The sequence below is a fragment of the Xenopus laevis genome, chromosome 7S (assembly GCF_017654675.1).
Source record: "Xenopus laevis strain J_2021 chromosome 7S, Xenopus_laevis_v10.1, whole genome shotgun sequence".
Lineage (NCBI taxonomy): Eukaryota > Metazoa > Chordata > Amphibia > Anura > Pipidae > Xenopus > Xenopus laevis.
The window spans coordinates 70,624,165-70,647,988 of NC_054384.1; the positions used below are offsets into that span (position 1 = coordinate 70,624,165).

General features: G+C 42.1%; 1 protein-coding gene across 4 annotated transcripts in view; it reads right to left on the reverse strand.

Annotated features, from left to right (window-relative positions):
• The window catches only part of kmt2a.S (lysine methyltransferase 2A S homeolog), a 103,018-nt gene extending 95,399 nt beyond the window's left edge, over positions 1–7,619 (reverse strand). For 3 of the 4 annotated variants that reach the window (XM_041571363.1, XM_041571361.1, XM_018242004.2), the window contains exon 1: positions 7,022–7,618. In XM_041571363.1, the coding sequence (XP_041427297.1) occupies positions 7,022–7,309 (288 nt within the window). In that variant the 5' untranslated portion in view covers positions 7,310–7,618. Of the gene's footprint in view, positions 1–7,021 lie in introns of all 4 variants that reach the window. The other variant, XM_041571362.1, reaches the window with a different exon arrangement.
• Between the last annotated feature and the right edge of the window lie 16,205 nt (positions 7,620–23,824).

Consider the following 23,824-nt stretch of genomic DNA (forward strand, 5'->3'; position numbering starts at 1 on the left):
GGCCCACCTGAAACACCTCTACAAAGACCTAGAGAAGATCAACAAGGCCATACTGATTAAGAACAATGAGAGATATTCAGGTGCAGTATATAATCCATCATTTTCTTTTCCACACTTGGTCAATCATTTAATTTTGCTTAATCATCTGATTTGTGCTTATTGTGCTCCTAAATATTACAGGTGTGGGATCTGTTATTCAGAAACCCATTATCCAAGAAGCTCCAAATTACGGAAAGTCCATCTCCCATAGACTTCATTTTATTCAACTAATCCAATTTTTTAAAAATGATTTCCTTTTTCTCTGTAATAATAACAGTTTCATGTACTTGATTCAAACTAAGATATAGTTATTGGAAGCAAAACCACCCTATTGGGTTTATTTAATGTTTACATGATTTTCTAGTAGACTTGAGGTATGAAGATCCAAATTACAAAAAGATCCGTTATCCAGAAAACCCCAGGTCCCAAGAATTCTGGATAAGGATTTTACAGGGATATCACTTGCTAAGGTAAAAAAATACATAGTCTGAGTTATCTTCTTTGGTTTTACAGGTGGTCCCCGGAAAAACTCACAAACGGCACATGATACCAACACCACCAGCAGTTTCCTCGGTACCAAATACCAATGCACCTCAGTCTAGGCACCACATCCTCAGGAAACAACAGTAAGTATGGGGCATCACAATTCCACCAGTGATGCCCCCCTTTCATCCACTGCACTTTCACCAGCGGTGCTTTCAGCCACCATAGTTCCACCAGTGGTTCCTCCCCTTTATCAAAAATATGGTGTTATACACAGGAACTCCTTTAACCCGCTTGGTAGACCCTGCATTCCTTTTCATTCCATCCCTCTGCTGCCCGGGGTCAAATGGAATGGAAAGGAATGCAGCATTCATCGTGCGGCTTAAATGTGCCCTTGTTTATGCTGCCATATTCCCTTCTCTTTCTCATCCTTTCACCTCAGTCCCTTACCTTACCATATTCCCCCCCCCCTCCGCTCCCCTTGATTCTATTTGGCGCATTGATCGTGGGAGCAAATCCGATCGCCTTTAAGGGGTCAGGAAGGAATTTTTCCCTCTAGAGAAGGAAATTCGCTTTTCAGAGGTTTTTTGCCTTCCTTGCGATCAAAAAGCGCAGTTTATCTAATTATTAATAAAGCTGTGAATTACACAGATTAACCACAAAGTCATTGTGTGTATCTTTATTGTATCTTTATTGTGGGTATTGGGCTAGGGATTTGGCAGGGATAACATATAGAGGGGGAGGGAGAGAAGTTAGGATAAGGCTGTTATAGAGCAGGAAATGGTCACATTGGTTATGTTTCTCCTTGGTTCCTAACAATGAAACTGATACACTTACATATTACAGCCGAGTTCTGGTAAACCCATAGGAATGCCCAAGATGACAGTTTTATGGTATTTCTCTTCACCAAAATGCACCATTTCAGGGGCCCCTAACTACTCAAAAGTGCTGCACATTATACTTCATGTTTATAACTCAACACAATACCTTTAAAAAAAAAAAAAAAAAAGAAATATACTAATTTTTGAGATACTAAGCGGTTTTTATTGTGCAGCATAGTGGGATGTCTAAGCAGTTACTGAATGAAGCAACATTGCAGTGAGTTGGGACAAAGTGTATCATTTACGTTATATAAATACTTGAAGTCAAATGGTGTCTGAGCAGCACATAACATTTTCACAGGCAACACAAAGAGAAAGGAGGTATGATAATAAAAATGTTTTCACCAGGTGTAATTACCTAGAGTCAGTGTCGACTGGCCCACCAGGATACCAGGAGAACTCCCGGTGGGCCCAGGTGTCAGTGGGTCCTCATGCTGCTAAACATTTGACATATTTCATGGTCATTCTTTATTTCTATGAGAACAAAAAGACTAAATAGATGGAATAATAGATGATAGTATTATATTATGTAAAGAAAAGAGACGAGGAGAATAGTGGTTGAGTGAGGAGAGGAAGAATAATAGTACTGAGAGTGGACCCCTGGTCTAAGGTTTTTGGGTGGACCGCTGGTGTCCCAGTCTGACACTGATGATCGTGTGGCGGGGTAAGTGCCTTCTCCCTCAGGGTCCCGGGCTGTGCCATTACAGATGCACAAGGGCAAGATAGGCAAGAAGTACAAGTCCAGGGGGGCGGGCAGTGCCCCCCTTGCCCCTATATGTGGACGCCCATGTGTGTGTGCCCATAGCCTAAGGTCAATTTTATTATTTTAAATAACTCAGGCAAAAATTAAAACAAACACTAAAAGAACATACAAATACTCGCAGATAATGCCAACGCAAGAATTGAACCCTGGACACTAGAGCTGCAAGGGAAAAGTGCTACCCACTAAACCACTATACTACTTGACAGACTGGTTACCTGCTACACCATCCTTATATTAGATGACAATTTGAGAGAAGATAGCCCAGGAATTTATTCAAGAAAGTTTTTATAAATCATTTTTGATTTTGAGATGGCGCTTACTTCTCTATTGGGAACCCTTTGAACTTTTCTAACTCATACATACACGTCAAGAGATTTCAAAATCAGGAATTGTTCAGTGTGAAAATAAAAATTGGACAAATAGGTTGTGCAAAACGAAAAAATATTTCTAATATAGTTAGGCAAAAATCTAATGTATAAAGACTGGAGTGACTACTTCCTGCTTTTCAGCTGTCTTGGTTTCCACTGACTGGTTACCAGGTAGTAACCAATCAGTGACTTGAGGGGGGGCACATGAGCCATAACTGTTGCTTTTGAATCTGAGCTGAATGCTGAGGATCAATTGTAAACTCACTGAACAGTTATGTCCGATGTGGTACCCCTTTAAGTCGCTGACTAACTCAGAGTTAAAGATCTGAAAAGTAGGAAGTTGGAGGCTGGCTATTATGTTAGACATCCCGTCACTCCAGCTTTTTACATTACATTTTTGCCTAAATAACTATTTTTTTTTTTTTACACTGAACTGTTCCTTTAAGTATAGAAATAATAGTATGAAATGTTAATATATATCCCACAACTCTGGAGCTAGGAGAGAACTGTTAATGGTCCCTACTAAGTAATTTTTAACTTTAGTATACAGAATAAACAATACCCTGCCTTAACATATACAGTATAGCTAAATAAATGTATTGATACACAGGTCTTCAGATATTCTGTTCAAACATTAGCTATACACACACACAACTCTTTTTTTTCCTGGATGGAAGCTGCAGTAACTCAGCCACACCTCCTCCTCCTCTCTCACGTATTCCTATAGTGACAAAGCAATAGAAACACAGCATAGCCTCAGAACATGTAACTGCGTATCGCAGAAACAGGAGATAAAAACGGTGTATTCTAAATAACTGAGCCACTAAAAACTACACTTATCTCATACAGAGGAAGTATTTATCCTACATAATAGTTAACTAATGAAAGAAACTGAAAGCCCTTGAATATTTTATTATTGGTAGAACTTTTATATACATTTGCAATGTTTTTTAAGGGTTAAGCACATTAATTGTGAATTTGTCTTATTTTCACATCATATACATCTATTTAAGATACTGCACGAAGTTGAGCGTAGAAAAAAAAAATATTGCCGTTTTGGAAACTATAAAAGAAAGCAAGGTATTGCCTCAGCTACATACTTCTGAAAAATAAAACTGCAAATATGCCTGCATTTCATTTAGTGTCATATCAACTAACAAAAGTCTACTACATCAGAAATATTTGGAGGTCCATATCTACTATTTTAGAACAGCAGCACAATGCCTTTTCTTTATAAACATTATACAGAGGTATAACAATAAAGAAATAAGGAATCTGTAGGCAAAGTGAATGTAATTACCATGGTAAATATGGAGACAAGTGTAAATAACATTCCATAAGGATACATAGAGGAGAATGAGAGGTCTGAGGTTTTGACAGGAGGGAGATGATGAACATTATCTTATGAAGGACTATGTACCTATTATAGTAGTTAATATATTAGCAGTGACAAAATAATGGGTAAGGGTTGATCAGAGAGTACTAAGGGGCAAAAAAGGTCATACAAAGCACTAAAGAAAGAGGTAGTTGTTTGCCTATCTTTGATGGGCTTCTGCAAATGCTCAGGTACATTTGTGCTGTTGCATTTGGATTCAATCTTCTATGACAGGGTTGTCCAACTGGCGGCCCTTGGGCAGCACTGTTCTATGAAGTTCTCTATGGGTCTGGCAAAATCACAGGAAACAACTTAAGTTGTGTTTGTATTCCAATTGCAATCTAGCAAAAATATGCCCGTTCAGGTCTGAGGGCAGTTGGTGCACTAAATAAAGCTGGCCATAGAAGCAAAGATCTGATCGTACGAATCGTGGATTCGTACGATTTTCAGACCAGGTGTGGAGAGTCCCGACATGGAGATCGGTCGTTTGGTCGATCGGACAGGTTAAAAGATTTCTGTCGGCTGCCAATAATATCTCTGCATGTATTGCCGATCGTACGATTTTCAGAGGGAGACTGTCCCTAGCTTTGGTTGGACGTAACTTTCGTACGATTGCGGTCAGGGGCAGAACATCGGCTGATCTGTTCTACTTTATTTGATCTGAATGGTTAGTGGCAGGTCGGAGATGGGAAAGTCCGATCGTAAGATGATTCGTACGATCGGATCTTTGCGTCTATGGCCAGCTTAAGACCTCTGCAACTGGAAAAAAAGTAGACAACCACTTGGCCATACCACCTCTATAAATAGCCTATCCTGAAATATGGCAATTATACTAAAGTTTGGACTGATTTTTAATGTTGCATGGGGAATGATTGCCTGTATCAGGTGGTAAAACAAGTAAAATGGTCAGAAAGAAAGGTAGGCCAAAAAGATACCATAAAACATTATATTATGACAATATTGTTGCTCTTCTGCATTCAGAACAAAGTATCTTATGAAACCCAGTTTTCCTACATGATTTTACATGCTGTTCAGCAACACTACTTCCAATGCAAGTGATACAACTTCTCCCTTTTGGACAGCTGTTTGTTGTTTAATGAAAATAAACCGTCTGCCCCTATACATGTTAAGATTGTGTAAGCAAGCAAAAAGTAAAGGTGGCCATACACGGGCCGATAAAAGCTGCCCGTGTATGGGGCCCCCTGACGGGCTTCCCCGATCAATATCTGGCTGAAAGTTGGCCAGATGTCGATCGGATGGGACTAAAAATCCCGTCGGATTGTGGCCGCATCTGTTCGTTGATGCGGTCCCGCGATCCGACCGCCCGTTAGGATCATCGGATCAGCCCGATATTGCCCACCTCAAGGTGGTCATATCGGGAAGAGATATGCTAGTTTGGCGACACTGCCAAACGAGTGGATCTCTCTGTGTGTGGCCACCTTAAGGAGCTGTGTGTATAATACACACACACAATTAAATGTAAAATTATGCACAGAGGATACATTGTGTACAAATTGGATACAGTAACAAAAAACGGAGGCATTTTGACACTTTATATTCAGAATTTACTAGTACTCTATTCTGCACAGGCAACAACTATATCATATAGAACTGTACAGAGGCACAGAGCAAGAAGTATTTCCACAGAGCATCACGTTACACATGTGAGACACACCCCCTCCTGTATAGTACATAAACATTGCGCCACTGCAGTCACAGCAGAGATTTGCAAATGGAGACACATCAAATGGTCTCGTCTCCTCTTCCAAGTAGTGCGGGTATCTTTCTATTGGCCTGTGTATTTTATACATACAACGTGTAACGCATCAACATTGTTTACAAGGAGCTGTAGCCGATGGAGAAATGCCTGCGCAGTGATATATGGCTGAGGCGTTAAAGAGGGATCCAATCAGGAAAGCCCTCCCCTCCCCCTATTTTCATAACGGGATACAAGCGGTAATGTTACCAATGACCCTCACGGGATCTCTCCACACATCAATAGAAACACTTGTTAGTGCGATAATGGCACGCTTGCAACCTTCAGATGAACTTCTCCGGTTTCTGACCCCCCACACACAAGGCATTTCCCCTAAATGTACACGGGATAGAGAGAGACACGGTAGTGACCCGCCTCTCTATCATTTCGTGTAGGCAATACCCGCGCTATACACACACACTGAGCTCTTGAGCCCCGCTCTTCTGACACAAACCCCCTCTACACCTTGTCTGCTGCATCTGACAAACGCTCTCACCCCGGTATAACAGCACACACCCCCTCTCACTCAGCTGTATACATTCTGTATCACCTGGACTTACATTTCATTCTCTCCTACAAGCCCCATGCCGTCGCGCTCCACTCGACCACACACCCCTTTGCTGTATGTGTAGCACAGACATTGCCCACCCACTGCACTCTGGGCCCTATAACACAAGCTTAGAGCCACCACCAGGTCTTGCTCCACTGGCTTTGCACATGCCCACAACCATACACTCACATGGTACGCAACACCTATGTATATTCCCTTATGCTCTCCCTGATATTGTTAAACACAAGTACAACAACCCCCTTCATCCCTTTTGTGCTAGTCTGGGTATGTGCTCCATGTCACTGCTCCATGTCAGTGCCCCTAACTGCTACACATCATCACCTGTACCCTTTACTAGCTTATCTGTCACTCTCGTACCCCTCAGCCCCTCCCCCAATACTTGTGCCCCTGCTCCCTCCCCCTTCTTGCTCCCACTTGTCCCTAGTTGCACCGGTTCATCCGCATCCTTCTCCCTAACCCCTGTACCAATCACAAGACAAGGATGCCTAACTTCAAGGACGGCAGAGCTACAACCCCACCCGAAGACTTTTAGCTACAAATAACACGAGCCGCCAGTCGCAGCAAAGATGAGTGGGCCGCAAGTGGCGCGCACACACCCCCTTTGACTTACACAAACATGCCCATCATATGTAATGTACCCATGTATTCTTCCGCCACACCTCTGCCCCTCATTTCTGCTAAGTGCGCACCTATCCATCTTTAAACACACGCAGGCCCCTTGTCTAACACACGTCTCTCCCCGTGTATACACCACCAACATCCCCCCGCCCAGCCCTTCCCCTCACCTCTCCGCTGCTTCCTCCGGACACGTCCCTAAATCGTCTCAAGTTGTTTCCAATCGCCGCCGACACTTGCAGCGCTGCATCAAACCCGGGTGCAACCCCCAAACAATTCCCTGGGCCCCCGGGGGCCAACGTGCCCGCAGAGCTTGCGCCGACGTTTCCAGAGGCGCCAAGATTGGTTCTGTATTCGCTCGCATCGTCTATGAGTACAGCCGATAATCGGTACCGGGCCCCCAGCCTCCGGCCAGTCCCGGGCCGAGCAGGGAACCGCCACCGACAGCTGTGCGCCATTTTGTGTCCTGGTATCTTATTATCACCGCGGGCTGGAGCGCAGCAGCACTGAGCGGGGCTGGGGGTGGAGAGACTGAGATGCCGAGACTATGGAGAAAGAAACACCTCCCATGTCAGTCTATGAGCATGATATTGGAAAAACAGCGCGCAGGGCTGCGGCAAGAAGAGGCCCCTGAAAATGCTTGTAATAATAAGCACAAGCCTAGCGATACGCACTAGCTATGACTTAAAACGCACAGAGGGCCTAGTTAGGACAGAGGTGGGGCCCGGGAATGGGATTGCAGACAGCATAGTGAGCAAATCCCTCCCCTCCTCCTGTGCCAAAACACACTCTCTGCTCACAGACACAGTCATGTGAATACACACAGACCTCAATGTAAACAGTACTAGTAGGGGTCTAGTCAAGGGCTAGACAGACTGAATGGGCTCAATCACGTCTGTCAAAGTCACATTATGCAAACTACAGTAAATGAACTGTCTGGGTGCGACACATTTTCTCTGCCTGTAGGCGGCTAGTTAAAAAAATCGCATAGTTTCTTGTATTTAAAGGATGAATGAAAGTCTACTAAAGAGTAAATTCTACCACCAGTGAAGCTTCGCTTTGTAATCAGGGCAAAGTGGTTGAGAGCACTGGGCAATCCAATGGCGATTTTTTTTTTTTTTTTTTAACAGATTTGTACATTTTTAATAATCAAATGTGAATATAAGGGTAAAGAATTCAGATCCAGAATCCACGTTTGCCTTCTTCATTTTAAAACTATAGACAGTCAAGTCTGTCCTTCAAAGGGAGGGGCTTGAACTGAACTGAGACTGTTGCAATTCACCAAAACACAACTCAGTGTACATAGAGCTTCTTAGGAGTGCCACATTTGAGCTATGATTGGATATTTGGAAGCCCCTATATGGACTGGCAGCCTACAGGAGGCTCTGTTAGGCAGAACACCTTACTTTTATGCAATTAAAACCTGCCTCCAGTCCAAGAATTTAAAAATAAACACCTGCTTTGAGGCCACTGAGAGCAACATCCTAGGGGTCAGTGAGCAACACATTACTCACAAGTAGGGTTGCCATCTTTTCTAGAATAAAAATACCGGCCTTCCTATATATTTATCTTTTTCCCTATTAATAACATTGGGATCAACCATCATTTTTACCGGCCAAGTGGCAACCCTACTCACGATGAAAAGCTCTTCTCGCACTCCCTGGCCTTTGTGTTGATTGCCCGGTGCACGGTGACGAAGGGATCGGCACCCTCCAACATCAAATAGGTAAGAAATCACTGGCACTCAAAGGGCAGGTGCAAGCAGGGACAAGCCCTTGCGTTTATTCACAGAAAATGCAACGTTTCGGGGTCAGACCCCTTTATCAATATATGCTTGATAAAGGGGTCTGACCCTACTCACGAGCCACTGGTTGGGGATCACTGACTTAGAGTGTATGACCTTTACAAAGAATGGTTTGCTATTATTACTTAGGGTAGGAAGTGGATTTGTGATAATGTTGTTTCAAAGATAAATAAGCTGTACTTTTGAGTTGATAGGGCATTCCCCTGTGATCCAATTAAAGTTTCCATCATCCTCTGCCAAGTACAGTGCATTACAATTACATGCTATGAAAGCCATAACCCAGATTTGTTGACATGTAAACTTATTTTTCTTCATTTAGTTGTTCTGTTTAATGACTTAGAAGGAACGTTTATATATATATATATATATATATATATATATATATATATATATATATATAGTCTGTGTCAAACGACCGCACTCTGAAGACCGGACTTGGTATAATCTTTGTGGGTGCAGGGTCCAAAAAGACTTCATATAGAGATTTGTATATAAGGATCCGCACACCAATATTTTTCATCAAAATAAGTGTTTTATTCGGTACATAGATCCGACGTTTCGGCCCACATTAGGGCCTTTTTCAAGGATAATGCATGTACATCAAAATGGTGTTTTTATACCACTCCCCCATTTGAATCTGGCGCCAAAAATGACGTCATTAACCCCAGAAAATTTCATCCCATCACCATAGTCCTTTAAACCTGTGTATTCCACATTTATCGATTTTCACCACTAGGTGGCATCAGTGCTCTGTGTAAATTGTCCAAGATGTGTCAAGTTAGTGCTGTTATCTGAAAAAGTGTATACAAATAACATACATATTATCAATTTTAACGACATAGAAAAGAGAAATGTTGTGGCTCTATTTTTTTAAAAACAATGTTACAATAAACTGGCCTTGAATCAATATTCTGTATTTTGTCATTTTTTGTGTCGTTTTCTAACTGCTTGACCACTTGCGTGAAAGTAAGATGTTGTTACAGAAAACAGTTTAACACCAATTGACCATTTAACCCCCGTGGAGCCACACAATCTAATTCGAATATCCAAAAGGCCTCCCTTTTCAATAGGGCCTTGTTGTAGTCACCTCCTCTTGGTCTCATGGGTATGTGGTCTATGGGCATGCACCTAAAAGAAGAGGGGCTGTGCCTAGCTTCTGCCCAATGTTTCGCAACCAACTGTTGCGATATATCTTGCTTCTTTTCCTTTTTATCTTTCTCACTTGTAGTGGTGTCTAACGCTGCTCTGATGCTTGATCTGTGCATCCCTATGCGTTCTTTCAGTTGTCTGATAGTTTTTCCGCAATAAATTAGCCCACAAGGGCATTTGATGATATATACCACCATTGACGTGGTGCACGTCATCCTGTGTTTTATTCTATATTTTTTCCCTGTTTGCGGATGGTGAAAGTAATTTCCTATTATCAGGCTGCTACACATGACGCAGCCACCGCATTTGTAGACCCCTGGTCTCTGGGTGAGAAAATGTTGTCTTTGTGGTTTAATATATTTCTCTAACGGATCTGATGGGCTCAAATTCTCCCTTAGGTTCCGCCCCCTCCTGTAGCTCAATTTGGGTTTACTGGGTAACTTTTTGTTCAGGCACTCGTCACTTGTTACTATTGGCCAGTGTTTGTTCAGGCATTGGTTCATGTAGTTGGACTGTACACCATATTGACTTACATAGTAAATCTCTTTTGAAACACCACTATTCCTGTTTTGCAATTTGCCATTGCTGCTAAGAACAATTTTGCGATCTAGGTTCAACGCCCACTGTTTCATATCAGAGATCAGTTTGGGAGGGTACCCTCTTTCCAGGAACTTGTCACTCATGACTTCTAGGTCTTGGGCTCGTTTGTTAGTATCGCTGTTAATTCTTACCACTCTCAACATCTGGGACTTAGGCAATGAGTTCAATAAGTGGCGTGGATGGTTGCTATGGTAATGGACAATGGTGTTTCTGTCAGTGGGTTTCACATATAGACTGGTGTGTAATTTATCCCCCATTTTATATATTTTCACATCCAAAAATTCAATTTCATTTTTATCATACTTCAAGGTAAAACGCACTGGACTGTCCAACTCATTTAGGCATTTCACAAAGTCAATCAGCTCTTCAATGGGACCCAGCCATATAAAAAAGATATCGTCTATGAAGCGTCTGTAAAACGCTCCAAATTTCTTGAACATGGGATGGTTCAGTATATTGGTGCTTTCATAGACGTGCATAAATGCATTGGCATATACAGGTGCGACCTTTGACCCCATGGCTGTTCCAGTGTGTTGTATGTAGAAATCATTTTCAAATTTGAAATAATTTTTGTGTAAGATAAATTCAAGGAGGGATAGGGTGAACTCGATGGGGGGCCCAACATACAGCGCATTGCCTGTGATCAAATTGCGTACAGCCTCTACCCCTGCCCCATGTGGGATGCAGGTGTAGAGGCTTTGTACATCCATCGTGACTAGGGTCAAATTTTCCAGTGTATAATTGATACTGTCTACAACCCTTAAGAAATCGGTGGAATCTTTTAGATAGCTTCCGATATTTTGTACGCAGGGTTGTATTAGGAAATCCACATACTCAGCGATATTTTCATTGAGGGATCCGTTGGAGGATATGATTGGACGGCCTGGTGGCTTGGAAATACTCTTGTGGATTTTGGGTAGGGTATATATAACAGGTTTGGTTGGAAATTTGGGTAGGAAATAGTTCATCATTGGTTCAGTAATCCAAAAATTGGTTACCGCACAATTTAAAATATTTTTTAATTCATCCTGAAATTTGGCAGTAGGGTCACATGGCAATTTTCCATAGCTTAGGGTGTCGCTCAATTGGGTAAGGAGTTCCTCTTTGTAATAACTATAATCAAGTATTACCACTCCCCCACCCTTATCAGCACTTCTAATCAGTATATTTCTATTTTCCCTGAGCGATTTCATAGCCTCCCTCTCTGCTCCTGACAAATTCCCATACCAACGGTGTTTGGTTTTATACCATTTGGCCATATCCATATTGAGCATACGATTAAATGTTTTAATCGAGGGGTTGTTGCTAAATGGGTCGTAGGAGCTTTTTGTTTTGAACCTGTTTTCCCCTGGGGCAGAGTTAGAATAGTCTGGGGTTACATTTACATTGTTGGGAGTGACACTCGTGTCAAATGCAGATATATCCTCATCAGTATTACTCAAATAGTGTCCAAACTTTTCTTTAAGTCTTATTTGTCTTGTCAGCTTGAAATTGTCAATAGTGTGCATAAAAGGGTTAGCACTCACCATGGGTACGAAGCCAAGTCCTTTCTCCAGCAGCGATCTTCGGCTTCTGATGATGATGTACATGCATTATCCTTGAAAAAGGCCCTAATGTGGGCCGAAACGTCGGATCTATGTACCGAATAAAACACTTATTTTGATGAAAAATATTGGTGTGCGGATCCTTATATACAAATCTCTATATGAAGTCTTTTTGGACCCTGCACCCACAAAGATTATACCAAGTCCGGTCTTCAGAGTGCGGTCGTTTGACACAGACTGTATGGATGGGGAAAATCTTCTCCTGAATTTTACGTCCTGCACCCCGGCATATTGTGAAAGGAAAAAGAATTATCTCTCAGAGAATGGACAACAATACCCAGCATCCTAAGTCCACCCAACGTGAAGGCTTCACTACAGATGACATTGAAAGAATCCTGTTTCCAGAATCATACACAGAAACATTTGGAAGACTGGGAGCAAAGGAAGCATACCACGAGTTGCTTCGACTGAAGAAAAGGGAAATTGAACTGCACTTGCACGGAGTTTCACTATCAGAATATTACCGAGAAAGTAAAGTGCCTAGAGGCTTCAGAATCAATAACGTGCCTACCTTGGGGAAAGCCAATCCAGAATTCTGCAAAAGGTGGTGCCAAGTGCTTGAGCGCTGTTCCTTGGAGCTCATCCTGTTGGTGGTTGAGGAGGTTGGCCGCGAGCTGAAAGAGGTGAAGTGTGATCTGTCCAGCTTTGAGGCGGCGAATCGAGTGATCCTCCAGACCGACAAGCAGGCCGACTGGCTTGGCCGCATCCAGGAACAGACAGAGCACTACCGCGCTGAACTGCTGGCGTTTAAAAACACGAAGCGTCTGAAGGTACTGCAGGATTACCGTGAAGGCGCTGTTTACCGGTGGCAACAGGGAGGAGTGTACAAGCCCAGAAGACGTAGGCAGGAGTGGAGATCGCGGAGATCCCCAGGACGCCGCACAGACAGCGCGCAGTCAGAAAGTGAGGGGGAGACAAGCGCAACAGGAGCAGCATGCCCCTCTGGTTCTTCTCCTTTTTTAGAGGAAGGTACACGGCCCAGCAGAGACCCTGGAAGGCCACCCGCAGGGGTAAAGGACACCACACCAGCGGCCACACGATCCAGAGTGAAGCAGGCCAGGGAGAAAAAGAAGGTCTGATCTTCAACTTATCATCACACCAGCTATCAGAAGCCGAAAGATCGCTGCTGGAGAAAGGACTTGGCTTCGTACCCATGGTGAGTGCTAACCCTTTTATGCACACTATTGACAATTTCAAGCTGACAAGACAAATAAGACTTAAAGAAAAGTTTGGACACTATTTGAGTAATACTGATGAGGATATATCTGCATTTGACACGAGTGTCACTCCCAACAATGTAAATGTAACCCCAGACTATTCTAACTCTGCCCCAGGGGAAAACAGGTTCAAAACAAAAAGCTCCTACGACCCATTTAGCAACAACCCCTCGATTAAAACATTTAATCGTATGCTCAATATGGATATGGCCAAATGGTATAAAACCAAACACCGTTGGTATGGGAATTTGTCAGGAGCAGAGAGGGAGGCTATGAAATCGCTCAGGGAAAATAGAAATATACTGATTAGAAGTGCTGATAAGGGTGGGGGAGTGGTAATACTTGATTATAGTTATTACAAAGAGGAACTCCTTACCCAATTGAGCGACACCCTAAGCTATGGAAAATTGCCATGTGACCCTACTGCCAAATTTCAGGATGAATTAAAAAATATTTTAAATTGTGCGGTAACCAATTTTTGGATTACTGAACCAATGATGAACTATTTCCTACCCAAATTTCCAACCAAACCTGTTATATATACCCTACCCAAAATCCACAAGAGTATTTCCAAGCCACCAGGCCGTCCAATCATATCCTCCAACGGATCCCTCAATGAAAATATCGCTGAGTATGTGGATTTCCTAATACAACCCTGCGTACAAAATATCGGAAGCTATCTAAAAGATTCCACCGATTTCTTAAGGGTTGTAGACAGTATCAATTATACACTGGAAAATTTGACCCTAGTCACGATGGATGTACAAAGCCTCTACACCTGCATCCCACATGGGGCAGGGGTAGAGGCTGTACGCAATTTGATCACAGGCAATGCGCTGTATGTTGGGCCCCCCATCGAGTTCACCCTATCCCTCCTTGAATTTATCTTACACAAAAATTATTTCAAATTTGAAAATGATTTCTACATACAACACACTGGAACAGCCATGGGGTCAAAGGTCGCACCTGTATATGCCAATGCATTTATGCACGTCTATGAAAGCACCAATATACTGAACCATCCCATGTTCAAGAAATTTGGAGCGTTTTACAGACGCTTCATAGACGATATCTTTTTTATATGGCTGGGTCCCATTGAAGAGCTGATTGACTTTGTGAAATGCCTAAATGAGTTGGACAGTCCAGTGCGTTTTACCTTGAAGTATGATAAAAATGAAATTGAATTTTTGGATGTGAAAATATATAAAATGGGGGATAAATTACACACCAGTCTATATGTGAAACCCACTGACAGAAACACCATTGTCCATTACCATAGCAACCATCCACGCCACTTATTGAACTCATTGCCTAAGTCCCAGATGTTGAGAGTGGTAAGAATTAACAGCGATACTAACAAACGAGCCCAAGACCTAGAAGTCATGAGTGACAAGTTCCTGGAAAGAGGGTACCCTCCCAAACTGATCTCTGATATGAAACAGTGGGCGTTGAACCTAGATCGCAAAATTGTTCTTAGCAGCAATGGCAAATTGCAAAACAGGAATAGTGGTGTTTCAAAAGAGATTTACTATGTAAGTCAATATGGTGTACAGTCCAACTACATGAACCAATGCCTGAACAAACACTGGCCAATAGTAACAAGTGACGAGTGCCTGAACAAAAAGTTACCCAGTAAACCCAAATTGAGCTACAGGAGGGGGCGGAACCTAAGGGAGAATTTGAGCCCATCAGATCCGTTAGAGAAATATATTAAACCACAAAGACAACATTTTCTCACCCAGAGACCAGGGGTCTACAAATGCGGTGGCTGCGTCATGTGTAGCAGCCTGATAATAGGAAATTACTTTCACCATCCGCAAACAGGGAAAAAATATAGAATAAAACACAGGATGACGTGCACCACGTCAATGGTGGTATATATCATCAAATGCCCTTGTGGGCTAATTTATTGCGGAAAAACTATCAGACAACTGAAAGAACGCATAGGGATGCACAGATCAAGCATCAGAGCAGCGTTAGACACCACTACAAGTGAGAAAGATAAAAAGGAAAAGAAGCAAGATATATCGCAACAGTTGGTTGCGAAACATTGGGCAGAAGCTAGGCACAGCCCCTCTTCTTTTAGGTGCATGCCCATAGACCACATACCCATGAGACCAAGAGGAGGTGACTACAACAAGGCCCTATTGAAAAGGGAGGCCTTTTGGATATTCGAATTAGATTGTGTGGCTCCACGGGGGTTAAATGGTCAATTGGTGTTAAACTGTTTTCTGTAACAACATCTTACTTTCACGCAAGTGGTCAAGCAGTTAGAAAACGACACAAAAAATGACAAAATACAGAATATTGATTCAAGGCCAGTTTATTGTAACATTGTTTTTAAAAAAATAGAGCCACAACATTTCTCTTTTCTATGTCGTTAAAATTGATAATATGTATGTTATTTGTATACACTTTTTCAGATAACAGCACTAACTTGACACATCTTGGACAATTTACACAGAGCACTGATGCCACCTAGTGGTGAAAATCGATAAATGTGGAATACACAGGTTTAAAGGACTATGGTGATGGGATGAAATTTTCTGGGGTTAATGACGTCATTTTTGGCGCCAGATTCAAATGGGGGAGTGGTATAAAAACACCATTTTGATGTACATGCATTATCCTTGAAAAAGGCCCTAATGTGGGCCGAAACGTCGGATCTATGTACCGAATAAAACACTTATTTTGATGAAAAATATTGGTGTGCGGATCCTTATATAAAAATCTATATATATATATATATATATAATATCCAGTAAATGGACCCGCACTCGTTCATATTAGTGAAATAAATGTGCTTTTATTCACAAGTTCATTTCCAAAGTTTCGGTCCTCTCTGGGACCTTTTTCAAGGATCCTTGAAAAAGGTCCCAGAGAGGACCGAAACGTTGGAAATTAACTTGTGAATAAAAGAACATTTATTTCACTAATATGAACGAGTGCGGGTCCATTTACTGGATTATAACATTAAGCTTTGACCAACGCACCACCATCGACAGAATTTAACCCGGGAGGAGTGCGTTCACTGTACCGACATAATATATATATATATATATATATTATATATAACAAACAAGGGAAAGTTGTGCTCACCACTATTTTTTAAAACCATTAGGCGGTGCAATGAGGGTGTGACCACAAAATACATATAGTCAACTACAAGAGGTCCTCTGCACTCAACCCATTATCAATATATTTAAGACAGACATTTTGTGCATACTGCTACTAAAAAATGCCTTACCCTTTAAACAACACAGTGATTATTTGTCCATATATTGCAATATATTTAAGCTGGCCAACTACGTCATCCCATATCTGGCCAGTCCTACGCTTAATTTTCATCTGATTCATTAAGAATTCAATTGCTTAATTATACATTTTACAAAGGGACTAAGTTATACCTGCAACTTACTAGCTGCTTTCAAAGTAAAACTCCCAAACTTGGCTGCCCTTTTATTAGACACCAGTGGGATCAACTGACTATAGCTGGGAGGGGTGGGAGCTACAACATGGAGCTGGTCAGGAAGGTTCTTGTATTTGAACCGAAACGTCGAATACATTTTTTACCACTTTTTGCATCAATAAGTCCTGTGTCGTGCGGTTTATTGGGATCTGTTTGTATACATGTAATTTAACCAGCACCCAGGCAGCTGCTCTATATGAATAGTGTGCTCCAGTCCAGGACTTATTTTATATATATATATATATATATATATATATATATATATATATATATATATATATATATATATTAACACCCCAACTACTTTGATTGCCTATCCATCTGTCTTTCATATGACGCCATTATCATGGCCTCCAAATTTGGTCATGAGTATGTAATTTATTGCGTGAAGCCTAAGCCCTTCATATACTGTCACATGATTTAGGTAATAACAACAAAACACAATCGCAGTTAATAATCCAGGTTTTCCATGTAGATTCATAATTGTTACAACACCCCTACATGTATATCTAACTATTTAAGCATTGCGTGTATCATCCATAGTTTAGTTTAATTTAAGCAGGGGTGCTGCTGCCATGAGGCAAGTCTAGCATCTCACTTCAAACGGGAGCAGCCCACAAGTTACCTGGGGCAGCAAAAAGCTTAACTCAAAGAGCCGAAATTCCGATATTTAAATCAAAATTTCTGCTCTGCTAGATTCTAGTGCAGAGAACGCAATTGCACTCTCTGCACTAGCGACCCCCCCAACTCGCCAAATATTGGTGATATATTGATCAGGCAGGTATGATTTTTCCCGCAATCCCGTCTGAGCCCATTCCGATTCGTTGTAATCCAATCGTTTGATCCTAGGACCAAATGAGTCCAATATTGCCCTGCCTTTGGTGGGCATATCGAGAGAAAGATCTGATTACATTTGGCGACCTCACCAAACAAATAGATCTTATAGTCTATGATCACCTTAAGATTCCTTTATTTTCCTATATTAGGGCAGTAGGAACCAATAGCAAATCAATAGAAGAAATAAGATCCCACACCTGTCATTCTGTGGTGACTAAAGCAAATAAAGTTCTGTCTTGCATAAAAAAGGGCATCAACTCAAGGGATGAAAACATAATTCTGCCTCTTTATAGGTCCCTGGTGAGGCCTCATCTGGAGTATGCAGTGCAGTTTTGGACTCCAGTCCTTGAGAGGGATATAAATGAGCTGGAGAGAGTGCAGAGACGTGTAACTAAATTGATTAGAGGGATGGAAGACTTAAATTATGAGGGTAGACTGTCAAGGTTGGGGTTGTTTTCTCTGGAAAAAAAGACGCTTGCGAGGGGACATGATTACACTTTACAAGTACATTAGAGGACATTATAGACAAATAGCAGGGGACCTTACCTTACCCATAAAGTGGATCACTGTACCAGAGGCCACCCTATTAGACTAGAAGACAAGAACTTTCATTTAAAGCAACGTAGTGGTTCTTCACAGTCAGGACAGTGAGGTTGCGATGGCTGATTCAGTTAATGCCTTTAAGAATGGCTTGGATGATTTTTTGGACAGACATAATATCAAAGGCTATTGTTATACTAAGCTCTATAGTTAGTATAGGTATGGGTATATAGAATTTATATAAAAGTACGGAGGGGTGTGTGTATGGATGCTGGGTTTTCATTTGGAGGAGTTGAACTTGATGGACTTTGTCTTTTTTCAACCCAATTTAACTATGTAACTAACTATGTAACCTGTCCTATATTGGGACTGTGGGGTTTTTTTCCTTTTATGGATTGGGCTCTGTAGTGAGCTTGGGACACATGAGGAGCCAGTCTGAATTGGTCCCTGCGGATGGGAGTACTACAATGGATCTCCCTTCTCCCATCTGGTTACAGCTTGCTGTGAAGCTTGTCTGGCTAAGGCTGACCAGCCTCCTCACCATCTGATACTACAGTTAAATGGTTAAAAGAATTGCTTAAAAAAATAAGGATTCCATTTCCCAGAATTCTGTTAACCTAGCAGCCAAATCACAGTATACAGACACATACTGTATATTGGTGGATGAAGCAGGTTATACTGTAGTTGACAGGGCACATTCCTCTTCAGTTGATGGAGTAGATATGTATCAGTCTGAGTCGGGTTCTAAGCTAATTAAATCTGTTAAAACTGCAATTGGAAATCAGAAGGCCAATATAGAAAGGTTGGCCATTGATTTTTTTTTCTTTGCACTTTGTGATAAAGGATCTAAATCAAGACTAACCACTCTCAAAAAACAGGGGTTTTAAAACACCTTTACCTTTCTCAAGAGGCCACATCTTGAAAGTTTCATGGGCCAGGAGAAAGTGAGTTGTCCAGTTGGGAAAGCTCCAGACCCCTTGTTACTTCAGATAATAACACAGGCAGAGTTCCTTCAAAAGCCTTCTCCTCAGTTCCTAGTCACCCCAGAAGTTTTTCTCTTCAAAAGCAACAGTTCCTAAAACAAACCATTACTAATTTTCTTCAAATGAAAGCCATATTGGCTTATCAGTACAACCGACGCTTCTTACAGAGATTGGGGGCTCACATGGGAAGCCTCTCTGCACAAGAGGTCTTGGGGTACCATAAAGAAGACCTTCTCTTCCTATTTCAGGAAACTAAGGACAGCTTTCCTCTCAATGAAGACTTTTCAGAGTAGGGTTGCCACCTTTTCTGGAAAAAAAATACCAGCCTTCCTATATTCATGCCCTTTTCTCCTATTAATAACAATGGCCTCAAGCATCATTTTTACCTGCCAGGCTGGTAAAATACCAACCAGGTGGCAACCCTATTTCAGAGGCATATCACAAGCCAAGCAGTGAAGATACAGTTTGATTATACAGCTATGGTACCCTACCTGAACAGTCAGGACTGTACAAGATCCAGAGTCCACCTGTAAGAAGCTATGAATATTTTTTTTGGGCAAAAGAACATTTCCTGTGTTTAGTAGCTGTTCACATTTGGGGTCTGGACAACAGGTTAGCATACTGTTTAAGTAGATATACACTGGACCCAGGAGAATAGTCTCTGAATCAGAAGATTTTTGAGAGCATTGTCAGATGATGGGGGTAGCCATTTACAAACCTGTTGGTGACTCAAAAGAGTTCCAATCTTGCCAGGTTATGCTCCCTCCATAGGAAGGATCATCCTTGGATTCTATTTTCTCTGAAAATTCTAAAAAGGAGCTGGGCTGTCCAGCACTCAAACGGATCCACAGGACCAAAATATTTTACTTAAAAAATATATCTTTATTAGTCAAAGTTAAAAAAGTATACTTGCATCTCCATCAGTATACATTTTTTTTAGAATTTTCTGGTTTGCCGCTCCCTAATGCTGGGGGTCTGGGGTTAGTGCACCTGGACCACATCTACTACCTGGTGAGCCATCCATATTATATTCTGGGGCACCTTGTCTCTCCTACTATTGTGATTCTATTTTTTCTGTCCATAAAGTGGGCTAGCTTTTTTCCCTCTTAGGGTAGGTCCACACAGGCAGATTCGGGGAGATTAGTCACCAGGCGACAAATCATACTTATGAACAGCAGGGGGAGCCCCCGCCTTACTTCCCAGCCATGCAGAACTCAAGCAGCTTTGCTTATGACAATCCCTAAGCAGCCCAGACCACACTGAGCATTTGCACAGGCTTAGTCTTGCAAAGATGTTTTACAAAGTTACAAGATGGTGACCCCCTGTAGCCAACTTTGAAAGCATAAATTATTTGTTTGATTAGGCTTGTGGTGCAGTAAGTTCGTGTTTATATTTAGTATACAAAATACAGCTTTTCTAGCCTTATTCTATTGTAGACTTTACATGCCCTTTAGCTCTGAAATGGCAGTGTATATAATCTACTTGGACTTTGCTAAAACATTTGATACAGTACCACACAGAAGGTTAGTGGTTAGTATCTTGTATAAAATACTGGTTCCAAGTATGCCTTGTGCGCACCTGTTGCTTTGCCTTTGTCCATAAAAATCTGAAACGTCAAATGAAGAATTGTAGAGGCAGATTCAACTGCAATCCGTTTATTCACACTACATGTTTCAAGCAAAGCCCTTTTTCAACACACAGCCTTTATTTTTTCCTAAAGATATTTTATGATCTCCAGAAATACTGCATTGATATATTTTTAAATGCCCTATTTACATCCAAGAAGTGGAGTTTGTTCAGGCGTTTTGGGCTTCAAAAAGAGTAGGAAGGCAGATCTCCTATCTAATTTTAGACCAAGAAACTATATTTGCATGGGGAGCACTCACAGCCGCTGTCCTGCCTGAAGAATACAGAGGCAATACATTTCAATATTTATGGAGCACAGGAGAACAATGCTAGTATACTAGCTTCTGAAGAAGTGGCGAGAAGCCATGAAACACGTTAAGTGTATGATGTATGATTAAAGTCTCTGTGTTTTTTAACTAAGATAATAATAAAGATGATTTTTTATTGAAAAAAAAGCATTGTTCTCCTGTGCTCAGCGAATATTGAAGTGTGTAGAACAAGAAACTGCCTTGGTTCTGGAGAATGCAAAAGTCCTCAGAATAACATGCTTTTGAAAAAAAATCTAATTTATGGTTCTCTGGCTGACAAGGCCTAAAGTTCATTAAAGATGTAATAGCAGTTAGGAAGAGAGATTTGAATGCGAGATGCTTAACATAAAAATTATCCAAAGGCTCAAAGGGAAAATCTAGGAGTATCAGGAACTGCTTTAATTAGAATTCTGAACTGTGTGATTTTGTGGCAGTGCATTACACTTTTGAGCTTCTGGAGACTTTGGGACCCAGCATTTCACATAATGTCAAGTCTCCATTTGTTATTTTCTCTCCAATCACCTCCTCCCTTATTAAGCCCATGTATCTGTAATTTCACAATCAAGGGGCTTTATATGCTTGTCTAACACAAACGTGAGTGTATGATCATCAAAGCTCCCAAGCCTGATCTTGCCAGCAGTTCCTGTGATTCCCGCTTCTGTGCCAGCCGTCCAGCCTGTTCCTGCTTCTGTGCCAGCCTTCCAGCCGGTTGGAGCCTCCCTGCCAGCAGCTTTGCCATTTCCAGCCTCTGTGCCAACAGCAGCCTTGCGGGTTCCAGCCTTCGTGCCAGCAGCCTTGCCTGTTACAGCCTCTGTGCCAGCAGCCTTGCCAGTTCCAGTCTTTAAGGACCTGTGTACCATAGTCTCTGGGCCTGAGGACAAATATACCTCAAGACCTGCCTTCCCTGCTGTGGGATCTGATAGTTCTGGTGCTCCAGATTCTACCAGTCTTATTGCTATCTGTGGTGGTCTTTCTGCTGTCCTGGGCAATCCTCCTGTTGTGGTTTATGACTCGTAAGGTGCGCCACCTGTAATAGGTGCCTGTGCTGATCCGTCACCTCTAATGGGTGCCTGTGCTGGTCCTCCACCTGTAATTGGTGCCTGTGCTGGTCCTCCACCTGTAATTGGTGCCTGCTCTGGTCCGCCGCCTGTTATGGGTGCCTGCTCTGGTCCACCACCTGTAATGGGTGCCTGCTCTGGTCCGCCACCTGAAGTGGGTGCCTGCCTCAGTCCACCACCTGTAATGGGTGTGAAGGGCCCTGTCCTGGCTTCCGACTCTGGCAATGTTCCTGTCCTGGCTCCTGACTCTGGCAATGTTTCTGTCCTGGCTCTGGCAATGTTCCTGTCCTGGCTCCTGACCCAGGTTATAACTCCTCTAATCTGGCTCCTGACCTTGGCGACTCCTCCGATCTGTCATCTGACCCTGGTGATTCCTCCAATCTGTCATCTGACCCTGTTGACCTCCTCATAAAAATAATTTTTTTTGGCAAGATCTGTTTTCACATAAAACCCCTTCAAAAAGTTCCTACCACTGATGTCAGACTAAGCGGCCTATAGTTTTAAGGCTGAGAACAGGATCCCTTTTTGAATAGCGGTACCACATTAGCAATTCACCAGTCTCTCCGCCATGCCAGACCTCAATGAATCCTGAATAATTAAGTAAAGAGGTTTGGCAATCACAGAAGTAAGCTCATTTAGTATCCTTAGATGAATACCATTTGGTTCTGGACCCTTATTTATCTTTGCATGTTCTAGTGTCTTTTGAATTTCCCCTTGCATGAACCATGCATCCTTTGTTGTATTAATAGAATTGGGACTATTTAGAAGGAAACCTTCATTACTCGGTTCCTCATTTGTGTAGACAGATGAAAAATAACAGTTCAGAATCTCTGCTTAATTTCTGTTCTCATCAACCCTCTGATGATAAGGCTCCCATCCCATCCTCCTTAATTTTTTTTTACTATTTACATAATTAAAAACAATTTACTCCTTGCTGCAATACCCTTTTCCATGTAGATTTTTGCTTGTCTGACAGTATAATGATCTGTTAGCGTGGGGGTCCTGAAGACAGCTGGAGAAACCCCTCTGTGTAACAGGGGAAGCCCTGCCAACCCCAGTCTTCACGGACACCCTTTTGGGGCCTGGAACTTTCTACTGCAGAGCAGACAAGGCATCTGTACACTTCTGGGGAAAAGGCAGTACAGATGGAGGCAGAGATGTAAACAGGAACGGGCCAGGTCAGGTCAGGTGGCAAGGATCAGAGTCAAAAACGAGGCAGAGAGTAAAAGCCAGAATAGGAAACAAACACGAGCTTGAGCAGGATCTGTAAACCAGAAGCCAGCTTGGGCAACGGGGAGTGAGAGGGTTTTTAGGGCATGGAGGACAGGGGGAAAGGACCAACAAAATTACATTTCTTTATTTGTTTACAAACACAGCATGCACTCATGATGTCATTGCACCAGCCAGCATCTGAAGGTAAGGAGACGCTCCTGACTGGCGGAACCCCTTACAGATCAGTGATACCAATTATATCATGCAATTAATTACCTGACAAATTCTGTATATTTGCTAGCATACAGCAGAGGTTACTAGTTTTCCCTCTGATATTTACATTATTTAATGGAGAATTACATTTAAAGTCACTATTAGTCTGTTTTTCTTGTAACAGATGTATCTCCCTAGCTGGTAAACTGTATGTCCCCCTCACTTCTCCCCCATGACCCCTTAATAATCCCACTGCCCAGTCTACCCTAGCTTCACTATAATCTGGCTCAACCCCCTTGCTTAGTTTAAACACTCCTTCAACCTCTTCTTCTATTCTTCAACCATTCTTCACC